Source organism: Stenella coeruleoalba (assembly GCF_951394435.1).
Source record: "Stenella coeruleoalba genome assembly, chromosome: 20".
Taxonomy (NCBI): Eukaryota; Metazoa; Chordata; class Mammalia; order Artiodactyla; family Delphinidae; genus Stenella; species Stenella coeruleoalba.
The window spans coordinates 43,418,188-43,440,318 of NC_137166.1; the positions used below are offsets into that span (position 1 = coordinate 43,418,188).

General features: G+C 53.3%; 3 protein-coding genes across 5 annotated transcripts in view; 1 reads left to right on the top strand and 2 right to left on the bottom strand.

The window, feature by feature from the left end:
- Nucleotides 1-1,555: 1,555 nt before the first annotated feature.
- On the bottom strand, nucleotides 1,556-9,394 carry NFKBID (NFKB inhibitor delta). Its single transcript, XM_079908027.1, has 12 exons — nucleotides 9,301-9,394; nucleotides 7,544-7,644; nucleotides 7,287-7,347; nucleotides 6,676-6,893; nucleotides 6,228-6,418; nucleotides 6,040-6,145; nucleotides 5,775-5,921; nucleotides 5,606-5,657; nucleotides 5,366-5,514; nucleotides 3,278-3,394; nucleotides 2,825-2,989; nucleotides 1,556-2,125 (listed from the first exon to the last, which is right to left on the bottom strand). The coding sequence occupies exons 4-12, from the start codon at nucleotides 6,826-6,828 to the stop codon at nucleotides 2,072-2,074; spliced, it is 1,134 nt and encodes a 377-aa protein (XP_079764153.1). The 5' UTR covers nucleotides 6,829-6,893; nucleotides 7,287-7,347; nucleotides 7,544-7,644; nucleotides 9,301-9,394; the 3' UTR covers nucleotides 1,556-2,071.
- A 1,413-nt stretch (nucleotides 9,395-10,807) lies between these two features.
- On the top strand, nucleotides 10,808-12,081 carry HCST (hematopoietic cell signal transducer; the record flags this gene model as incomplete). The annotated part of the gene is made up of 4 exons (XM_079908122.1): nucleotides 10,808-10,850; nucleotides 11,245-11,268; nucleotides 11,684-11,815; nucleotides 12,041-12,081. The coding sequence occupies 4 exons, from the start codon at nucleotides 10,808-10,810 to the stop codon at nucleotides 12,079-12,081; spliced, it is 240 nt and encodes a 79-aa protein (XP_079764248.1).
- Nucleotides 12,082-12,341: 260 nt separating this feature from the next.
- TYROBP (transmembrane immune signaling adaptor TYROBP) overlaps nucleotides 12,342-22,131 on the bottom strand; it is a 29,962-nt gene continuing 20,172 nt past the window's right edge. For 2 of the 3 annotated variants that reach the window (XM_079907283.1, XM_079907282.1), the window contains 5 exons: nucleotides 15,282-15,530; nucleotides 14,874-14,900; nucleotides 14,582-14,716; nucleotides 14,358-14,404; nucleotides 12,342-12,561 (listed from right to left, as the gene is read on the bottom strand). In XM_079907283.1, the coding sequence (XP_079763409.1) occupies nucleotides 12,502-12,561; nucleotides 14,358-14,404; nucleotides 14,582-14,716; nucleotides 14,874-14,900; nucleotides 15,282-15,333 (321 nt within the window). In that variant the 5' untranslated portion in view covers nucleotides 15,334-15,530 and the 3' untranslated portion in view covers nucleotides 12,342-12,501. The remainder of the gene's footprint in view (nucleotides 12,562-14,357; nucleotides 14,405-14,581; nucleotides 14,717-14,873; nucleotides 14,901-15,281; nucleotides 15,531-22,131) is intronic. The other variant, XM_079907284.1, reaches the window with a different exon arrangement.

Here is a 22,131-nt window from a genome sequence, read left to right on the forward strand (position 1 = left end):
CCAGTAACTCCACCTCCCAATATTCTTGTTCTAGTGCAGTACCTTCCTCCCCACTGATTCTGGGCTTGGCCACATGGCTGACTTTGACCAATGGGGTATCAGCAGGCATGATGCAAGCAGGGGCTTTTTCTCTTGGAATATTCCCTCTTGGAGCTCCTGCGTGAGGAGATCCTCCTACCCTCCTGGAGGGACCACAGGGAGAGGGATGCTCGGCTCACTCTCAGAAGTTCCAGCCATCTCAGCTGAGCTATCAGACACGTAAGTGCTGTTGTCTAGGCCAATCGGGCCTCCAGCTGACGGCAGCCACGTGTGAGACCAAAGCAAGATAGCAGAACTGCCCAGCTCAGCCCAGCCCAGATCGCAGAATCATGAACAAAATAAGTGGTGCTGGACTTCCCTGGTGGTGCAGTGGTTAAGAATCCGCCTGCCAATGCAGGGGACACGGATTTGAGCCCTGGTCCAGGAAGATCCCACAGGCCGCGGAGCAACTAAGCCCATGCGCCACAACTACTGAGCCTGCGCTCTAGAGCCCACGAGCCACAACTACTGAAGCCCGGGTGCCACAACTACGAAAGCTTGCATGCCTAGAGCCTGTGCTCCGCAACAAAGAGAAGCCACCGCAAAGAAGCCCGTGCACCACAATGAAGAGTAGCCCCCACTCGCCACAACTAGAGAAGGACTGCGCTCAGCAACGAAGACCCTATGCAGCCAAAGATAAACAAAATAAATTTAGCAAAAAACAAAAGTGGTGGTTGTTTTAAGCCTTAAGTTTTGGGGTAGAGACACTGGCATATGCCCTGAAGTGTGCCTGGTTTGTTGTCCATGAGAGGCTCCAAGCAGTGGGGGCTACCGTGCGTCAGAGGGCTTTCTGGAGCGACGAGACTGGGACGGAGGACAGAGCAGAGGCTGTGGGACAGAGGTACAAGGGGGCATTGTGGAGGTCTTCCGTCTTTCGTTTGGGTTTCTCGGAAGCAGAGGCTTAGGCAAGGATTTGAGGACAGGATTACCTGCAAGGAGTGGAGAACATTGATAGGGGAGCAGGAAGGGGCCCAGAGAAGGGGAAGCTGCCAAGAGAGGGTACGTTCTCAAGCCAGAACCATGGTGGAGAGCCGGAGCTTCCTTCCACTGGGAGCTTGGAGAGCCCGTGCGGAACACACACTTCCCAGTTATCCCCATGGAGGCAGGGGACCTGGAGGATTTACATACCGTCTCCCTTCAGTCAGTCACTGGTTGAGAGCTGCTGGAGTGGGAAGAGGCACGATCCTTCTGGCATGGAAGTCTTGCCACACTCATACCCAGGGCAAAGCGGGCACCAGTCGTCTGAGAATGCCCACAGGCAGAGTCACGTGCCGGCCCTGGCAGTTAGACCACCAGGTGTGGACAGGGTGAGGGGGACAGGATATGGACTTGGCACCCGCCGTGTCTGCTACAACCCTCCACCCAGACACATCCACCCAACACGGCTCCTCAGCCGCTTCCCTGCACAATGATTAGAGATTAGACAGTAACGGTTCTAGTCCAAACTGAGTTTAATCAAGAGTTTCAGATAGGGGAGGGATTCACTAGAAATACTGAGGTCTGGGTCAGCGGCCTGGTTGTGTTCTGACTTAAAGCAGTAGGACCTAGGGGACTATGATCGAGAGTCCTTCCTATGTCTCAGGGTTAAGGACCTGAAGGGGGTGGGTCCTGGGGAGGTCAGGGGTCATCTTAGGAGCTCTACTAGGATGGTACTGGAAGCTCTTTTGGCGTACCCCAAGTACCATATAGGGGAGTTACATCTGGACCCCAAAAGATCCTGGTGGGGAAAGGGCTGGGGGTCCAGTGTGTTTCACAGAAACAATCAAGGGGCCTCGATTTCACAGAAATCATCAAGGGGGCTCCTTGTGGGTGGAGGAAGGGTATCACACCACCCCAAATATTGGGGACTGTTTACCCACCAACAGCCATTTTGGGGTTTTAATGTAAGACCCCGATGGCAGGACATTATGACGGGTTTGCAACATTAGCATACGCTGGCTGTCCCACAGGACGGTGGGGACTGGAAAATCAGTCCAGGTTCTGGGTTTGAGTCCTAAGAGGACAGGCCTGGGGGTGCCACACGGCTCCTCTTCAGTAGCTGCCGGAGCTGTGGACAAGACAAGACGGGGGAGAAGCTTGAGAGGTTGCAAGGAGAACAGGCACAGCCTGTTGGGGTGTGAAGTTGGGGGTCAGAGAGGAGTGAGTAGGGTCAGTTGGGTTTGAAGGTCAGAGGTTCTGAGTCAAGATGCGGGGCTGGGGGTGAAGGCTTGTTCACACAATGAATCAAGGCTCCTGAGCAAAGGTGTTGCTGGCTGGGCGTTCCCACCTTGGGATTAGCATTGAGGACTGGGAGTCAAAGGGGAGAAGCAAGGGGCCAGAGTCACATTTGGGGGTCAGAAGTCCCACTCTGAGGTCAGGACTAAAAGTCAGGGGCTGGAGGTCATGCTTGGGGATCAGAGGTCACACCTTGAGGTCAGGATACAGGGTTGAAAGTAGAGGTCAGGAGGAGTCACCATTATCAGGCAAGGGAGCAAACACTGAGGTCCAGTGTCATTTTTTTTTTTTGGCCGTGCCACATGGCATGTGAGATCTTAAATTCCCCAACCGGGGATGGAACCCATGCCCACCGCAGTGGAAGCGTGGAGTCTTAACCGCTGGACCGCCAGGGAAGTCCCTCAAGGTCACATTTTGAAGTCAGGGTTGGATAAGGGTCAAGGTCACCTTCTGAGATTACAAGTCACCCTCTACAGTCAGGAATGTTGGGGTCGGGGGTGCACCCTGCAGTCAGGGCGGGCTCAGTGCTCACCCCCTCGGGGCCCGGCCCCGGCCGTAGCAGGTGGACGGGCTGCTCGTTCTCCAGGTTGCGCAACGTTGGATCCGCTCCAGCTGCCAGCAGGCGCCGCACAATGGCCTCCTGGGCCGGCCCAGGGGGCAGGGCGGCCGCCATGTGGAGGGCTGTGTTCCCATGGGCCTGGGGACGGTGAGGGGGGCCCTGCTGAAGACGCAGGCTCAGCTGGCCTGGGCCCTTGACGGCGCACTTCATATTCCGTCACACCCGGGTCCCACATGTCCCTCCTCACATCCCTCAGAAGCCCCCTCCAGGGCCACATTCCACACACCCCTCTAGGCCCTACACGTGCCCCGTCCACGTCCCACACAGCAGCCCCTCCCCAGACACAGCCCGTGGGACTCCCAACATCCCACTGCCCGCTTTCTGCCACGTCTCACCCAATCTGCACATTCCAGCCTAGGCCCCTACCTTCATGTTGACAAAGGCCCGCAGGTCTCCCCGTGGCAGCGCCAGCAGCAGCTGAACCAGGGTCGGGTTGGCAGCCTGCACAGCCAAGTGCAGAACTGTCTTGTTGCTCTTGATCTCCTGTGAGGAGGGGAACGACAGAGGTCAGGCCAGTCCTCACACCCAAGCCTCCACCCATGGAACCCAAGAGCCTTTAGACACCCCGTCTCTCTTTTTCAAGCACCCAGGAGTGCCTTATACAGTTGTACGTGCTGTGCACTCTACAGGAATACCAGATTTAAGGGGGTGCCGTTCAGATCACACACATCACCGAACGGTACATTTATTAAGACAATTTTCCAGCCCAAGTATCTTTGAGAAAAAGATTTCTTTTCTATTCCTCCAAAGGAGCTCTCTGGACTAGCAGCTGCCCTGGCCAGCCCACATTCTATTAAACACAGTAAAATGCGCCCACATCCCTCATGGACTGTATTTTATCTATAAAGATGGGAACTGAGCAGCATTAATCAGTGGCCTATCTAAGCCTGTACCTACTTCCATACTGAACTGTTCTCTCTTTTTTTTTTTTTTTTTTTTTTTTGCCGTACATGGGCCTCTCACTGTTGTGGCCTCTCCCGTTGCGGGGCACAGGCTCCGGACACGCAGGCTCAGCGGCCATGGCTCACAGGCCCAGCCGCTCCGCGGCACATGGGATCCTCCCGGACCGGGGCACGAACCCGTGTCCCCTGCATCGGCAGGCGGACCCTCAACCACTGCGCCACCAGGGAAGCCCCTCTCTTCATATTTTGAAGCAAGTAAAGACATTTTCCACAATGAAACTTTACTATGTGCCTTTAAAGAATTTGTAATGATAATAAACATTAAAAATTGTGTGTTTAGACATAGAAAATAAACTTATGGTTACCAAAGGGGAAAGGGGATGGGGGAGGATAAATTAGGAGTTTGGGATTAGCAGATACAAACTACTACATGTAAAACAGATAAACAACAAGGTCTTACTGTAGAGCACAGGGAACTAGATTCAATATCCTGTAATAATCCATAACGGAAAAGAATATGAACAAGAGTATGTGTATGTGTACAACTGAATCACTCTGCTGTGCACCAGAAACTAACACAACACTGTAAATCAACTATTCTGCAATTTTAAAAAGAATTCTGGGTTTATATAGGGCAAAACAACCTAGCTGGCTCTATCAAAAAAATTATGAAGAGAAAACTCTAAAGGAGGGGAAGCTCTAAATTAAGAGCTTAAAAGGACGTATCACGGCAATGTGTGGGCTTTATTTGAATCCTAGTTTTGTTTTCGTTTTTTTTTCAAATGAAAAAAATAAATGTATGTCACTTTAGAGCCAAATAAAAATTTGAACACAGGATATTTGATATTATGAGACTTAATTTTTTTAAAGGTGGAATAAAGGTACTGAGGTTAACAAGAGTTCTTGTCTTCTAAAGACAAATATTTATGGGTAAAACTATAAGCTTGGATTTGCTTAAAAATAATACAGGAGAAGTGGATGGGAAAGGACTGGCTATGAGTTGCTGGTTATTTATGTTGGCTACATGGAGTTCATTATACTATTTTCTGTACTTTATCTATGTTCAAAGTTCTTGAACTAAAATGTAAAAATCCAAAACAATGAGTAGATGTTTAATTCTCTCAGCCAGCCTTTGAAGGAGCCACTGTCAGGAAGGAGGAGACTATACGTATTCACAGCTGGATTCTGGGGTCAGGCCACCTAGGCTCAAATCCCCTCTCTGACACTCACAAGGCAAAGTCCTTGAGCCTCAGTTTCCTTATCAGTGAAAGAGAGAAAGTAATAATAGTATACACATCAAAGTGCGTTTGTGAGGATTCAATTAGCTAATCCATGAAACAGTGTTTGATGAATAGTAAGTGCTTGGTAAATACAAGTTAAGATCAGTAATATTATTCCCAGTTGACAACTGGCGCACAGAGAAGTGAAGTCACATGTTCAAGGTCACACAGCTGGGAAGAGGCAAGTCAGAATTTGTTTCGAGCCCCTGGATATCCAGGCGCCCCCATCCCGCGTGCCCTCCTGGAGGCCAGCTGCCCACTGCCCAGCTCACCTGGCTGGTATGATCAGCACCCATGTGCAGCAACATCTTGACGCAAGCCAGCCTGTCCTGGGCCTGGGTGCTCAGTACTGGGGGATATAGGTCGGGGGGATGCATAGCAACGTTGAGGGCCAGGATGGCTGTGTGGAGAGGGGTGAGGCCTGCAGAGTAGAGACAGTGAAGACTCTACATCTGGAGCACCGACCCCACCCAGCCACCAGCCCCACCCACCCTGCCCACCACCCAACTTACCCTCGAAGTCTCTGGCTTCGATGTCAACTCGAACCCCTGAGTTAATCACAGCCTGGGAGGAGGAGGAGGTAGAGAGCTGGATTAGGGTCTCCCCAGGCCTCCTAGCCCTGAAAGCCAGGATCTAGGCAATCAGTCCATCCCACTCATCCCACCTGCCAGGTGAACATACCGAGAGAACTCTTGGGAGCCCATATGTAGCGGCCACGTGTAAGACAGAGCGCCCTTGATGGTCAGTGGCGTTGGGTTCCGCTCCCAGGTTCAGTAGATCCTCCACAATCAGGGGCTGGTTGGCAGCAGCAGCCACCAGAAGAGGGGTCTGCAGGAGTCAGGAAAGGTCAGTCTGGGCCCCCAGCCCCCTCCCCTCTGAAAACCAGGAATCCAGGCCTCCAGACCCTCTGCCCTCAGATCCAGGAGTCCAGGCCCTCAGCCCTCACCTTGCCCTTATGCTCACGAATGTCCAGATGTCTGTACGCTTGGAGCATCTCAGCTGCGGCATATGCGGCCCAGCGCAATCCTCGAGCCGCAAACAGGTGCAGGAGCCTGAGGATAGGTGGAAGGAAGCAATGAGCACAGCACCCCAGCTGAGCAGGAGAGCCTGCAGACTCCATTCCCCTATACTCACGTGTCTCCCTCCTCATCCTGGGCCAGCAGCTTTTGTGGCCCCAAAGCCAGCATGTGAGCACGGGCAGCGTCCAGGGATGGTCCGTTGACCACAGGAGGCAACTGTGGGGGTCCTGAAGGGAGTCCAGAACCTCTCCAGGATCCTGCCTGTGGCAGGGGAGGTTCTGCATAGGGCCGAGTATCCAGGGGGCCCTGAAGGGTACAGGTGATGGGGAGAGCCAGTCAGCTGAGAATTCCCTCTTTCTACCACACACACATACACATACAGAGTGCCAGGCAGAGTGGCTGGGCGTCCCATCTGCGCCAAGTGACCTTGGACCTTTGGGCCTCAGTTTTGCCCATCTGAGGAATGGGATCCTAATCCAACCCCAGACATCTCAGAATGCTGCATAAGGGCAACTGGGAATCTTAGGAGCCCTTCAGCACCCACCTCCCATTCTGTGTCTCACCTCCATCCCCAGGGGAAATGAACACGGCCGCCCTGGGTCCGAGTGTGAGTAGAAGTCAGGAGTCAGGAAACCTTCAGCAGCAGAAGCAGGGTAAGAGTAGGGCCTGTCCGTGTAGGCAGCATGCGTGTTGGGGTCCCAGTCTGGAAAGCCCATGGGGGGCGCCAGGCTGCCAAGTCCAGAACCCACAGTCTCCTGGTGTGCTGGGAAGTGAGTATGGCCTGCATGTGAGAGGAGGAGCAGAGGCAGGCCTGGTTACCAGAGTTAGGGAAGTCACAGCCCAGACAGGACCTGTGTGAGGGCCTGGAGTCCCCAAGGTACTGCAAGCTAGTACTTCTGGGGCACCAAGGGGCTGGAAGCTTGGACTTATGGGACCTAAATGCCTGGGACACTGAGGGGTTGAGGGCCTAGATTCCAGGCTGGGAGCCTGGGCCCCTGAAGGACTATGTGCATAGACTACTGGGCTCCAGAGAATCTGGCTCTCCTCTGCGGGTCTCAGCAAGAATGAGGGTCTAACTCCTAAGTTCCTGAAAGTTCTAAGAGTTGGGATGTTTGAGTCCCTGAGGGAAGCTGGGGCTAGGAGCTGAGGGAACCAGGTGAGTTTCCAGACTTACCAGCTTCACCCTCATTCACAGTTGGGGTCAGGGGCTGGGCCAGGGGAGCTAGGAACTGTCCCTGTAGAGGCATAAGCAAAGAGAAACAAGGGTGAATTTACCTGGCAGATTCCTCAGCATCCATTCCCCACCTACAGGGCATCTAAGTCAGGACTACATCTCTCATCAGCCCCGAGGGCCCAGCAAGGCAGCAAGTCCTTGCCCAACAGGACAAGGCCTCACGGGAGGTGTAGTTTACAGCGCTTCATGGGCCTCACCTGTAGCCCACCAGCGTCAGGCTGCTGCTGGCGGCGCCTTTGTTCTTCTAGGAGCTTCTTCACCGTCTGTGATGGGCAGTGGCTGCGTTCATTCCGGCTCACTGCTGGGTGAGGAGGGAGGGAAGTTATCAGGGGTCCTTACGTCACCCAAGTGCGCCGGGGAGTGGATCTGAGCGCCCTCTTCGCCCTCCCGCGCGGAAAAACTGGCACACTGATGCCGCCTGAGAACTCCAAAGCCAATCTAAGATTTCGGGTGCGGCGCCGCCTCCGCGGTTTCCTTCCTTTTGCTCCGCACTTTCCCCTCTGACCCAACTTTCCACCAGCGTCGTGGAAACTGAGGAAGGAGGTGGAGGGCGCCCTCTGCAGCCCCCCTCCCTCTGCCTAACACTTCCGTGAAAAATCCCACCCCACCCCACCCCCAGATCTCCCAGTTCTGAGGGATTCGGGGCGTCGCCGGGCATCACTCCCCAGAGACGCACATCCAGGTTCCCAATATCTCTCTGCCCTAGAAGCTGCCCTGATACTTTTTCCTCGGGATACCAGGCATCCGAGTCCCCAGCCCCTCTCCCTGAGGAGCCACGAAGTCACTAGCCCCCTAGCTCATTAGGAATCCAAAGGTTCAGACCTCGCCCCCCTCTTCAGAACCAGAAGTCCAAGCCCCACCTCACGGGAGTCTGGGAGACTCGCATACCCTTCCTCAGGACCCAGGAGTCCGGGCCCTCAGCCTACTCCCCTCTAGGACCTGGTAATCCCAGTTTCCAGACTCCTTGTTCGCACGACGCAAGAAGGCCGGGCCCTCAGCCCTCACCCTTCCGAGCTCCGCTCGAGCATAGGAAGGGTTAAGCGCCGGAGGGCGGACTCGGAAACCGCCCAGACGCGACGCACTGACGTCACGTCGCTCACGCAAGGGAATCTTCCATCTCCTTCTTCCTCTCCGCCCGGCGACCCAGGTGTCCCGCTCCGAGACGCGATGCGTGGCCAAGCGTGGAGCTCGTGGAATCCCCGCACAAGGGAAATTCCTGCTCAGCCCGGGGACCCGGGCCGGGTGGCGACTCGGGAAATCCCAGGGTGGGGCAGGGTCACGGCCAGAGTGCATTCCTGCGGCCAAGCTCCGGACCTTGCCCACCCAGACCTTGGCTGATTTCAAACAACGCCCCCAAGGACTCGATCCAGCCTCTTTTTCTACAGCATGGAGTCCGGGTCCCCAGCCCCCTCCTCCCAGGACCCAGGCAGGAGTCGGGGCTCCCAGCGCTTTCACCCCCGGGACCTAGGATTCAGGATCAACAGTCCTTTACCCCACCCCACGCCCCCACCACCCCGGGACTCAAGAGTCCAGAATCCCAGCCGCTCCGGGATCACGACCCAGGAGTCTGGACCCTCCGCCCCCTCCAAACACCGGGTACCCTCACTCTCAGCTTGATGCTTCACCCCTCACTCATTTTTTTTTTTTTTTTTTTGTGGTACGCGGGCCTCTCACTGTTGTGGCCTCTCCCGTTGTGGAGCACAGGCTCCGGACGCGCAGGCTCAGTGGCCATGGCTCACGGGCCCAGCCGCTCCGCGGCATGTGGGATCTTCCCGTACCGGGAAGAATCCGTGTCCCCTGCATCGGCAGGCGGACTCTCAATCACTGCGCCACCAGGGAAGCCCACACCCGTCACTCTTGATGCTCCAGCTCCGTCCCTCAGAGCCTCAAGAGTCCGTCCCCCAGGCCCTCTCTTAGGGGCCGAGCGTGCCTCACCTCCCCGCCCCTCCATTACCTCGGAGATTCCGTGTTGCGGATTGTGGGGCCCCAGGGCCCCGGCCTCGGCGCTGCGCCAGCCTCGCTGTTTCCCCGCGGAGCCGCCCGCCGGGTCCCCGATCTTGGGTCGGGTCCCCCCGCGACTTTTTAAACTGAGGTTCTGGCACCGCCCAGTCGTGGGGCGGGCCCCGTCCACAAGCCCGGGAGTCCCCGCGTTGCGCTCGAGCAAACTTGGTGTCTAAATGGGCGGGGCTGACTTTAAGAGCCCGATTCCTAAGTCTCCCCGGAAACAGTGATTGGGAACCCCGTGTTTGGTCTGAGGGAGAAGGGGCCTGAGGTAGCGGACTCCTGAAAGAGGAGGGAACTGGGGACCTGGACTTTTGTCCAGGGGGGTGTTGGAGGCCTTGACTCCCAGGCCCTGGGCTGGCCGAGGGGCGGGGGGACGCTGCCAGTATTATTGGGTCCTGAGAGAGAAGGGGGCTGGGGTTCTGAACTCCCTGGTCTCGAGGGAAGAAAGGTCTGTAGGTAAGAGTGATATAGGTGAACTCAAATTTACCCCCTTCCACACATCACCTTTCTCAGAGGCCAGTTCTCATTATTCATTCATCATTAAAAGTAATTACTGCAAGGGAGGTACTTTGCTGGGTGCTGTGGTATAGCTGTGAACTAAGCAGGCAGGAATTCCCAACCCTCAAGCCAACTGACATTCCAGTGGGAGGCTCATTCTCAGTTCCCATCTTGGTGACCATGTAAATCATATTTCTCCCCTGCCCTCAAGACTCTATGCTCTCCTGGTTCTCCTCCCTCCCTTGCTGCTCCTTCCGTTTTACTGGCTGTTTCCTCCTCTTCACCCATTCTTGGTGTTGGGAGGAGGTGGTGTTGCTCCTCTGTCTGTACTCACTTCCTTGATGATCTCATCCAGTCTCATGGCTTTAAATACCATCCATAAGCCAGCAATCCCCAAATTTACATCTCCAGACCAGACTTACCGCCTGAACTCAAAGAGGCAGCTGTGGTCATTCAGCTTCTCCACAGGGTGATCTATCAGGCATTTCCAACCCAGTTTGCCCAAACCTTGGCACTCTCCCCCCTAAGCCTGCTTCCCCTCTTTCTCCATCCTGTCAAAGGATGCTCTGTCTTCTCAGTTGCCTAGGCCAGAAGCTTTGGTCATCCTGGACCCCTCTCTCTCATGCACACTCATATCCACTCCATCAGCAAGTTTTGTTGGCTCTACCTTCAAAATCTTTCCAGGATCTCCCCAGTGCCCACACCCTGGTCCACCTGTCACGTCCCACCTGGACGATCACAGCAGCCTCCCTGATCTCTCTGACCCTCCCCCTAGTTTGTCCCTAAAGGCTGTCAGAGAGATCCATCACCTCTCCCCCTCCCACACACACACAGGAAGCAGGTGGCCTTGCCACCAGCAGAGTGACATCCGCTATTGCTGCCTCTCTACTCCCCATTGTTCCTCAGGACTTCTCTGGACCAAAGCCCTTTGACAGACCTCTTCCAGCCCCCAGCCCATCATGGTTCCTGCAGGCAACATCCCGTTCCTGCTTTTGCTCCCAGGTGAAGCCAGTGGTTATGGGGGGTGTTAGGCAGAGCTTTGTGAAAGGAGTGGCTTGGGGTGGCATCTGAAGGGAGGGGTGCTGAGGATGGGTCCTTCTCCCAGTGCCCTTGCCCTTCCAGAGAGAGACTTCTGGGCCTGGTTCTTTGGGGAGGGAAGCTGAGTTTGGATGGCTGCTGTTCGTCCCCTTCTCACCGCTGGGTGAGATTTCCCGTGAGGTGAGATTTCTGACTTCCTGTCTCCCTCCGTGTTTCTGGGTGCTTCCCTCCCATTTGGCCCCTCTTTCTTATTTGACCTCTCCCGAGTGGAGGCTACTTCTCAGGACATCACCTTTCCCTGCACCCTGTTTTGAGAACCACCTCTCCCCACTGATCTACCTCCCCTCTCCTTCCTCAGTGGCTGCAGCTCAGACGACCCCAGGTGAGAAATCAACACCCTGTCCCCTTTGCAGCACCGCTTCAGGTCCTGCTTCCATCCCTAAAGTGTGGCCTGTGGGTCCTGGATCTCACCTCACATCCCCGAATCAGAGCCCCCAGAGGATCTGCAGCCCTCTCTAGGTCCCCATCTCACCGTCCTCATCACCAAACTGAAGGCCCAGGGCCTCGGCCGTCCGCCAGCCTGTCTTCAGGAGTACTTACTATGCCCAGAGCACAGTCCTGGGAGCCCTGGGACACCCCCCAGCCTCTCTCTGGATCTCCCTCTCCCCTTTCATTCCCCAGGGAATCTGGGACACCCACCTCCAAAGGGACTTCCTCTGACCCATATGCCCAAAGCCCAGGCCCAAGTGTCTGGAACTCCCCTCAGCTGCCTTCTATCTTGGCTCCCACCCCTTCAGGTTCCTGTTCTGGATGTGGGCCCCTCTCCCTGCCACTCCTGGCGGGCCTCGTGGCCGCAGATGCGGTCGTGTCACTGCTAATCGTGGTGGTGGTGTTTGTGTGTGTGCGCCCACGCAGCAGGCCCACCCAAGGTGAGGGCAGGGACAGAGCTGGGCCTGAAGAGGCATGGTGTCCCTAGGGAGGGGGTCCCCAGGGCGGGTGCCCCCGGGCAAGCCCTTGAGGTTCTGGGGAAACCCTGGGGGCGGTGCTTAGGGGAACTCCTGAGGAAACCCCTGAGGCAGGGGGTCCCCAAGGAAGTGGAGATGTGGGTGGAAGGTGGGTGGTCAGGCCTCGTGCTTTCTCTCCCCCACCCCCAGAAGATGGCAAAATCTGCATCAACATGCCTGGCAGGGGCTGACTCCCCAGTAACTGCGACATAGGACTTCTGACCCTGTCATCCTGGATTGTGCGTGGCGGCACAGGGAATCCAGCCCTCTTCTGGGCTGGAATAAAGCAATTGAAATGCTCCTTGTTCTAATTCTTTCTCAGACAACCCAGGTTCCCCAAAGGCTCCCTCTCATTTAGCTGTTTCTGGGTCCTTGATCCACCTAGAACCCCGCATATCCCCATCCCGTCAGCCCAGGGATCTGGAATGACTCAACATTGTTTGTGTGCTCCATGTTTATTTGGGGGCAGTAGTGGGGAGAGGTCTGATGTCTCATTGTGGACACTCTGTGGATCCGTATCTTGGTGGGAGTAGGACTAGAGTGCTGGGCAGGCATCAGGAATGACTGGATCCAGGCATCAGGTTGCTGACTGCCCTGGTCTGGGCTCATTTTTAATATGGCCTCTGTGTGTTGAGGCTGCTGTAGACATCTGTCCTCTGGCCTTGGAGCTCCTAAAGGGATGGACAGGGTGTGGACCATCAGTGAAGGGGGTCCACCAAATGAACTGAAAATAAAATCTAGCCTTCTCCCAGTGGCCTGCAAGGCCCCTGGCAGCTTCTTCAACCTTGTAGCCATGAAAGAGATCTGGACTTTATTCAAGTGCCTGCAATGTTCCCCCTTCTCCTCTGCCTCATTGTTATGCCCCAGCCGAGGGGCCTTTGTGTGTGCTGTTCACTCTGCCTGAAACATTGGTCCCCTAGATATTCCCATGGGTAGTTCCTTCTCACCCTTCAAGTCTCAGCTCACGTCACTTTTTCATAGAAGCATTTCTTGATTTCCCCATCTATAGTTTCTTCCTCACACACTCGAGTCACTGTCACATCAATCTACTTTATTTCCTTCACGTTGCCTCCCCAAATGATCTTATTTGTTAATCTGCTTCAAGTCTGTCTCCCCAGGACTTCCCTGGTGGCGCAGTGGTTAGGAATCCGCCTGCCAATGCAGGGAACATGGGTTCGAGCCCTGGTCCAGGAAGATACCACATGCCATGGGGCAACTAAGCCCATGAGCCACAACTACTGAGTCTGTGCTCTAGAGCCCGCGAGCCACAACTACTGAGCCCACATGCCACAACTACTGAAGCCTGCACGCCTAGAGCCCGTGCTCTGCAACAAGAGAAGCCACCGCAATGAGAAATCCGCGCACCGCAAAAAAGAGTAGCCCCCGCTCGCCGCAACTAGAGAAAGCCTGCACGCAGCAACAAAGACCCAACGCAGCCAAAGATAAAAATTAATTAATTAATTAAAAAAAAAAAGTCTGTCTCCCCAACTAGGATGTAAGCTCTGCTGCTGTGTCTCCAGCATCTAGCATATATCGGCCCTCAACAAATTCCACCAAAGGAATGAATAAACTGGGGCTTTGCCCTAAAATTTCACTGTCCCCCACCTCCCCCAGTAACTGGAAAGCCCCTTCAGTCCTCTGGACCTCACAGAGCCGAACTTGAGATTCTTATACTTTACAAAGAGACTTTTTATCCACAAGTGAGGCAAAGCAAAGTTGGATGCAGACAAGTAAAACAGATTTCACAGAGCAGGGTTCACGATGGGGATGGGGTGAGGTTCTATGGCCCCAAGGTGCAGGCCTCAGATAGAATCCCTGAAATCATATACAAATGCCCAGTCTGGAGTTCATCTTTCTGGAGAGGGTCTGTTTGGCTTCCATTAGATTCTCAGAGGAGGTCATGACCCCCTAAAGGGTTAAGAATGGCATGGACAGGAGGTGGGAGATGGAAAGATGACATATGCATTATGGTTCTTAAGAAGGGTTTCAAGGATACTTGCACCGCCTCTAGATTATATGCACAATTTTGCATCTTTTGTGTGGATTTTTCTGAAGAGTCTCTGGCTTTCGTCAGTTTCTCAAAGGCTGCAGGGTCCCTCCCCCACAAATTCAGAGCTCCTCTCTTTAGAGTTACCAAACTAGGGTTGAATTATATCCTCTGCCCTTATGAGGACTTCTCTGAGAAATCAGCCGGTCCTGGGCTGGGCTTTTGGAGAACAATTGAGAGCCTGCCCTCTGGCTGAGACAAACTACCCCTGTATTTCCCCTGCACGCATTTTAAGCTGAGCATAAGGTGGTGATGGATCATTGAAAGCAGTTTTGGATGTTTTGTCTTCAAGCATTTGAGGAGCTGCTGGGAAAGTGGGCTTTAGGGCCTAGGTTCTGCAGGGGCTGGGGGAGGGGTATTTGGGACAAGACACCCTCAGGGCAGGAGTGAGGTGTGAGAAAGAAAAGCTGGTTTCCTCACCTGATAAGGCGACTCTGTCTCAGTGATGTGCTGTTTCCGGGTCACTGCTTGGGGGTGGGGAACAGCAGAGTTCAGAGACAGACGGGGTGAGAATCGGGACCATTTGGTTGCAAAAGCCGCCCCTCCATCACCTCCTTTTGGGTGGACGTGACTTGGGAGCTCACCCCTCCCCGCCAGGGAAGTCCTCAGAGGGTCCCAGGCCATCCCCGGCCAGCTCCACTCACCCTCCGTGGGCCCTCGCCCCCGAGGGACCAGCCGACCCAGGGAGTACACGGCCAGGGCGATGAGGAGGGTCAGGACCAGGTCCCCCAGCACGATCCCCGCCAGCATGCCGGGGCTCACGGAGGAGCAGCTGCAGTCTGGGAACGTAAGTGGCACAGGAGTCAGAGACCAGTGGGAGCTGGGAATTGGGAGGTGGTGTCAGTCATCAGGGGGTGGTGTGGAGAGACTGGGGAAGGGACAGAGGTGGGGTGGTCTTTGGGAGGTAGGGAGGGGGATCGCAAGGTCTAGGCCTACCTGCGTGGGCCTGAACGAGGCTGAGACCTGAGGAGAGAAAAAGAAGGTAAACTGAGACACGTGACTATGACTGGGGGTTGGGCAGAGAAGCTGCGTAGGGTGGGTCCTAACAGGCAGCAGGCGCAGGTGGAGAGCCACGTCTGGTGGGACCTGCGGGCCGGCATCACGGCCACCGGACTGTGTTACTTCTACATCGACGTGTCCTGTTGCAACACCCTCAGAATCCCCTCCCTCTGCTTCTCCCAGAGGCCAGATCTTGTGGGGCACAGGGTCTGGGAGAGACCCATAGGGTTTTGGGCCCCAGGGATCTGCTCCGGTATCATCCCCCACCCTTTGGTTCTCTCTTTCCGCCCTGTTCCCTTTCCTGCCCAGAACTGAGCCCAGGAGCTGCCGAAGCCCCCAACTCACCACCCACAGTCAGGAGAGACAGGAGCCTGTTGGAAGGTCCAAGGCCCCCCATGATGCAGGCGACGCTGCTGGACACCACAGTCCAAGGCGGGTGGGATGTGACGTAGTGTCCAACCAAGGAAAGGAGGAAGTCTGAGGTGGGTGGTGGCAGGAGGGAGGAGGGGACGATGGGGGAGGAGGAACGGAGACGGATACCACCAGAGAGTCAGGCCCAGACACCCCAGAGGGCCATGCTGCAGTCCCCAGTGGCTGGAACGAAGGGCAAAAGATACATGTGTCAACTCGACCTCCATCCCTAGGCAGGGGTCAGACATCATTATAACAGGAGGGTCTGTGGCTGACTGTGCTTGAAGCTATCTCTGCCTCTTCCTGGCTGGACAATCTTGAACAAGTCACTCAACCTCTCTGGGCCTCAGTTTCCTCATCTGTAAAATGAGGAGTAAAATAGTACCTACTTTATACTATTGTTGTGGGGAATCAAATGAATTAATATTTCTAGAACAGGGTCTGACCCTTGTCAGCTTTTTATAAGAACCAGTTATAATTACTTGACAATCAGAACCATGTGATGTTCATAGGATATTAAAAGAGAGCCATCAGGATACGGGTACTAACGACGTGCAGGCACCCCGTCCCAAGTGTTCATGCATTTAACCCCCAAGAACACTCTTCTGAGGGAGATGCTCTGATCCTCATTTTACAGAAAGATAAAGACACTTGCCCAAGGTGACACAGAACATAAAGGCAGAAATGGAACCCAGGACCCAAAGACAAATATTTGACCCTTAGAAAGAAAAAAGAACCAAGATGGAGGATAGGGAAGGAGAAAGTAGCGGGAAGGCAGAGAAAGAGGGAGAGGAATAGGCAGTGACACAGATGCACACAGCACAGATGCAGGACTGGGGCTTTGGGGTGAGGCAGGTGGGGGAAACGTGGTAACACTGGGCCAGGTTAGGCTGCTCGCACCAAATGAGGAAGTGGCTGGAAGCGAGCACTGACGGAGGCCACCCAGGAGATGACAAGGACTTCTAGCCCCAGCAGATGAGCTGGGGCTGGGGAAGGAGGAACCTGAGGTTAGGGCCAGCAGCAGCAAGCCCCCCTCCCCTGTCCAGGCGGAACACCCACAGCTCCCCAGGGGGCCGGGCTCAGGAGAAAAAAGGGGAAACTGGATGCTGGTCATGGGACAGACGCTGAGTGGCCTGTTGCGGGGGCGTAGTATTCGAGTCTGGAAGAGGGCCAGGGCCGAGTCCCAGGCAGCACTGGCTGCTAACATCGCCGCTGCCCAGGCCTGGCCGAGTTCCGCCGCAGAAGAATCAACACCCCACCATCACCACCACCACCACCAGGTCTGGAGGGAGTAGGTCCTGCAGGCCCTACTGGCGCACCAGGCATCTCAAGGTGGCTGAAGCCCAGCAAGCCGGGGGGGGGGGGGGGGGGCCGCGGGGGGGGCAGTCAGAGACCAGAGGAAGCTCTGAGCCGGGAGGGCTTTGATATGACTCGGGTGTTCCCAGGGCTCCCTCTGGCTGGGGGTGGGGAGCAGACTGTGGGGGGCAGGGGCAGGAGCTGGGGGCCAGGCTGCTGCAATGATCCAGTTTCTCGTGAGGATTTTGTGAGGTCTGTTAGAATCAGGCTTCCTGGCACCCTGTATATGCTCGATGAATGTTAATCTTTATCAACATCATTGCTGTTACTGTTATTAGTACTTCAAGTTTTCAGTTCTGGGCTCGCCTTGAGAAAAATCCTCCCTCTACCGCTCAGCCTTGGCCTCCTGATCTGATTCTTCCAACTGCAGCCAGGCCCAGGCTGTCCCCAGTCTACCAGCCCCACACCCAGGCAGCACCTAGTCAGAACAGATGTGGCCACAGGGCTGGATCAGAGTCCTGGGGCTCCCCTTTGGTTGACGAGATGTGGGGAAGTCTGAGGTGTCCCAAGGGAGCCAACTGGGGTGGTGGTAGATATTTGTGGGACGTGGGATAGAGGCTCTTTACCAACCCAAAGTGAAGTATTTCAATATTTTAGCGACAGGTACAACTTTACTGGTGCAGACCCCAATACGCCAGCCTGGGCTGGTCTCCACTCCCTGGTCTCCATTCCACCGGGAAAAGGAACGGGCTGAGATGGAGGGCAGCATCCTCCTCCCAGAGCCAGACTCCAGGAAGCAGCGTTGCCCCCCTGGCCACCAGATCTGTAAGTGTCTCAGTCTCTCCTGGCAGCAGCGCAAGAGTTGGGGAAGGTCAAAGTTGACTTTCCCAGAAGGCAGGCTGTGTGCTGAGTCTGTGACAAGCTTGCCTCTGTGGGAGCTACAGTCCCTCCCCACTCTCCCTGCTTCCACTTTTGCCCCCTACAGTCCATCTTCCCCACACCAGCCAGAGGAAGCTTTCTGAAAAGTGAGACAAATAACCCACTTTTTTAAATGGCCGGAAGATTGGAACAGACACGTCACAAAACAAGAGATGTGACTGGCCGAATAACATGTGAAAAAACACTCAACATCATGTTATTAGGGAGATACAAACTAAAACCACAATGAAATACACACCTACTAAAATGACAAAAAAATTTTTTTTTAAGTATTTATTTGACTTCACCCAGTCTCAGCTGTGGCATGCAGGATCTAGTTGCCTGATCAGGGATCAAACCTGGGCCCCCTGCCTTGGGAGTGTGGAGTCCCAAACACTGGACCACCAGGGAAGTCCCTAGAATGACAATAATTAAAAACACGGACCCTACCAAGTGTCAGCAGAGACGTGGAGCAATTGGAAATGTAAAATAGAACCTTGGAAAAGAGTTTGATAGTTTCTTATAAAGTTAAATAGTCACCTACGCATAGATCCAGCAATTCTGCAAAAGAAGGCATTTACCCGAGAGAAATAAAAACATATGTTCATGTAAAAACCTGCCCATCTCTGTGTCCTCCCCTCGGGCCTCTTTTCACCTCACTTCCCCTACTCGAGTTACACTGGTCTTCTTGCTGTTTCTTGAATAAGTCAAGCTCATTCTCACCTCAGGGCCTTTGTACCTGCTGTTCCCCCTGTCTGTGATGCTTTTCCTGAAGTCTTTGAATAATTGACCCTTTCTCATCCTCCAGGTGTCAACCCAAATGCTACACACTCACAGAGGCCTCTCCTTGTCACCACTGCTCAAGTCACCTCCTACCAATTTCATTTTCTTCTTGTATTTGTCATGCCTGAAATTCTCTGACTTACGTATTCCTATTTCTACGGTCCGCCACTTCCTCTAGAATGGAAACTCCATAAGAAGAGGAATCTTTCTGTCTTGTTCACCGTTGTGTCCCCAGCACACATAGCAGATGCTCAATAAATATTCTTTGGCTCTTGGCCCTAATGACCACCAGTGGTAACAGGTTGTATTAAACATGGCTCCTCGGGCTTCCCTGGTGGCACAGTGGTTGAGAGTCCGCCTGCCGATGCAGGGGACACGGGTTCGTGCCCCGGTCCAGGAAGATCCCACATGCTGCGGAGCGGCTGGGCCCGTGAGCCATGGCCACTGGGCCTGCGTGTCCGGAGCCTGTGCTCCGCAACGGGAGAGGCCACAACAGTGAGAGGCCCGCGTACCGCAAAAAAAAAAAGACTGGGACTTCCCTGGTAGCCCAGTGGGTAGGACTCCATGCCATGCTCCCAGTGCAGGGTCCCGGGTTCGATTCCTGGTCAGCGAACTAGATCCCACATGCATGCTGCAACTAAGAAGTCCACATGCTGCAACTAAGACCAGCACAGCCAAAATAAATAAATAAATATTAAAAAAACCAAAAAAGATCAAAAACCCAACTACCACTTCTGAGGTGTCAGGAGCAAAAGCAGGATACTGCACGTGGTCCCTGCACACAGCACCACCAAGTGGGTTGGCCAACCACCTAAGCCAACCCTCCGGCCCGGACCCATGAACCCACCCCTACCCTCACCCAATTTAAGTTACCAGCTCACTCCCCTTCAGGAAGCAAGCAAGGGGAACTGTTACTTGTTTTTGCTCCTTCGTGCTGCAGCACGAGTCCCAGTAGAGCCTTGCCTGAATTTCTCATCTGGCCTCTTATCAATTACTATTGATTAAGGAGTCCAAGAACGCTGGTTGGTTAGATAGATAGATAGATAGGGATATATAATATAGATATAGATATATATCCTGGGAAAGGGCAAAGATTGGCTCAACACAAATAATCTGCCCACCTCAAAACTGGGGTGAGGGGTGAAATCTGTAAGAAAATGGCAGGATGCATGAGGACACTGAAATGGAGCAGGAGGGAGGAACCGTCCCTAGAAGCAGCATGGGGGGATGCTGTTGGTGTCTCACCCATATTCCCTCAGCATTTACCATTTCCAAGCACACAACCTGGCTTCTGAGTGCCTGCACTGTGGCTATCTTCTTGAGGGCTCTTTCTGGCTGTTGCAACCCACTCCACCCAAGCTGGAAAGGGCCAGGGGGTTAATGCTCCTGGGAGCAGCTCTCTACCAATAACTGACGGGAGTTGGTAGATAAATACCCCAGCTCCCTCAAGACTTGGATGAACAACTCTAGACTGTTCTACAGTCTTCCAGGATTCCCCAGCAAGATTAAGCTCCAATTGCTCTAGATAACACACCCTTCATTGGCTCATCCTTCCCTGTCTCCCTTCCCCACTCCCTGTTGGTGTTCTCTGAACTTCAAGTAAATGGCTTGCACTTGAATCCTCTTTCAGCGTCTGCTTCTGGGGGAACCTACACTAAGACAAAGGGAGTTTAATTTCCAGAAGGAAAGAGGGGCACCGGGTCATCAGTACGATGGATGCCCATGACATCTCTTATCCCTACCCCTTTCTCAAAAGACTTGCTGCTTCCACAATTTGAAAGTAGGAATTATCCGTGCCCACCCCCTGGCAACGTTACACTTGACCCAAACATAGCAGTCAGGGTTCTTCGTTACATACCATAGAAACCAAGGCAACAGAAAAGGAGGTGTGTTCAATGATGTTAAGGAAACCGCTGAATCTCTAGGAGGGCCAGAGAAGCACTCCCGGGGCTACACAAATCTTAATGCCCACACAGAATTTTCTGCTAAGACTTCTGATGTTCACATCAGAATCGATTTTACAGGTTGCCTCCTTCTCACTCTCTTTCAAATCGAATCATGATGTGAGTACCAAAATACTTGCAGATGAAATATGATGTTTGGGATTTGCTACATAACGAGACAGAAGAGGGGAATGAGTGGTAAAGGATGGGCCATGGTTGGCCGGTTGTTGGGAGTAGATAGATTATTGAGGACTCCTCATACTCTTCTGTCTACTTTTCTGTCTTTTCAAAATTTTCCAAATTAAAAAAACAATTTTCAAACATGGGTGCATTTGGTTGGCAGAGTACGGAAAACATGCCCACACCACAGCTGCAAGAAAGGGTGGGAAAGTGGTCTCTGATTTCTAGACTGGGGAGGCCAAATTCATAAGGTAGGAAATTCCCAAAATGTAGAGCTGATGTTCAGAAAGCCCTGGACCTCTGGATAGAAAGCATGAGAATTGTCCAAAATACCAGGGGAACCAATCCATCTGGCCTGCCTTACCCTTCCTAGATAAGATAATAGTTTGATTCTTTGGTCAAAATAAAATGGAAAACCACAATGAGATACCACTACACATCTATTAGAATGGCAAACAACAACAACAACAACACTGACAATATCTAGAGCTGCCAAAGATGTGAACAGCTAGAACTCTTATACGTTGCCGATGGGAGGGCAAAATAGTACAGACCCTTTAGAAAACAGTTCGGCTGTTTCTTAGAAGGTTAAACATATTCTTACCATATGACCCAACAATCTCATTCCTAGGTGGTTTTTTGTTTTGTTTTGTTATGTTTGTGGCTGCACTGGGTCTTCTTGCTGTGCGCGGGCTTTCTCTAGTTGTGGTGAATGGGGGCTACTCTTTGTTGCAGTGCGCTGGCTTCTCATTGCGGTGGTTTCTCTTGTTACAGAGCATGGGCTCTAGGTGCGTGGGCTTCAGTAGCTGTAGCAAGTAGGCTCAGTAGTTGTGGCTCACGGACTCTAGAGTGCAGGCTCAGCTCAGTGCACGGGCTTAGTTGCTCCATGGCATGTGGGATCTTCCCGGACCTAGGCTCGAACCCGTGTCCCCTGCGTTGGCAGGCAGATTCTTAACCACTGCACCACCAGGGAAGCCCTCATTCCTAGGTTTTTACCCCAGAGAAGTGAAAACTTAAGTGCACATAAAAACCAGTATGCTATATGAATAGTGGCTTTCGTCATAATTGCCCAAAACTAGAAACAACCCAAGTGTTCGTCAACAGATGAATGGATAAACAAACTGTGATACTTCCATACAATGGAATACTATTTGGCAATTAAAGGGAATAAGCTACTAATACACACAACAGCACAGACACATCTGAAATGCATCATGTTAAGTGAAAGAAGCCGGACTCAAAAGTCTACATACACGATTCCATTCATATGACATTCTGGAAAAGGTAAACTATAGGGACAGAAATCAGATCAGTGCCTGCCAAGGGCTGGAAGTAGAGGGAGAGGTTGACCACAAAGGGAAATCCGGGAGTGATAGAATTCTATATTTTCATCGTGGTGACAATTACATGGCTGTATGCATTCTTCAAACCCATAGAAAAATACACTAAAAAGGGTGATTTTTACTCTATGTAAATTCTACCTGAATAAAAAAAATTGTTTTTGTTTTTAATGAAATGACAGCTGTAAGCACCAAAGAAACTGGTAAAGAGGTTTCACAATCTCTTTATTTCCTGTCAGTTATTTCCTATCAGTGGATGACTACCCAGATGTTTCCCACTCTGGCGTAAGGGAAAGTGCTAGCAAGCACTGTTTGGCTAGAAGG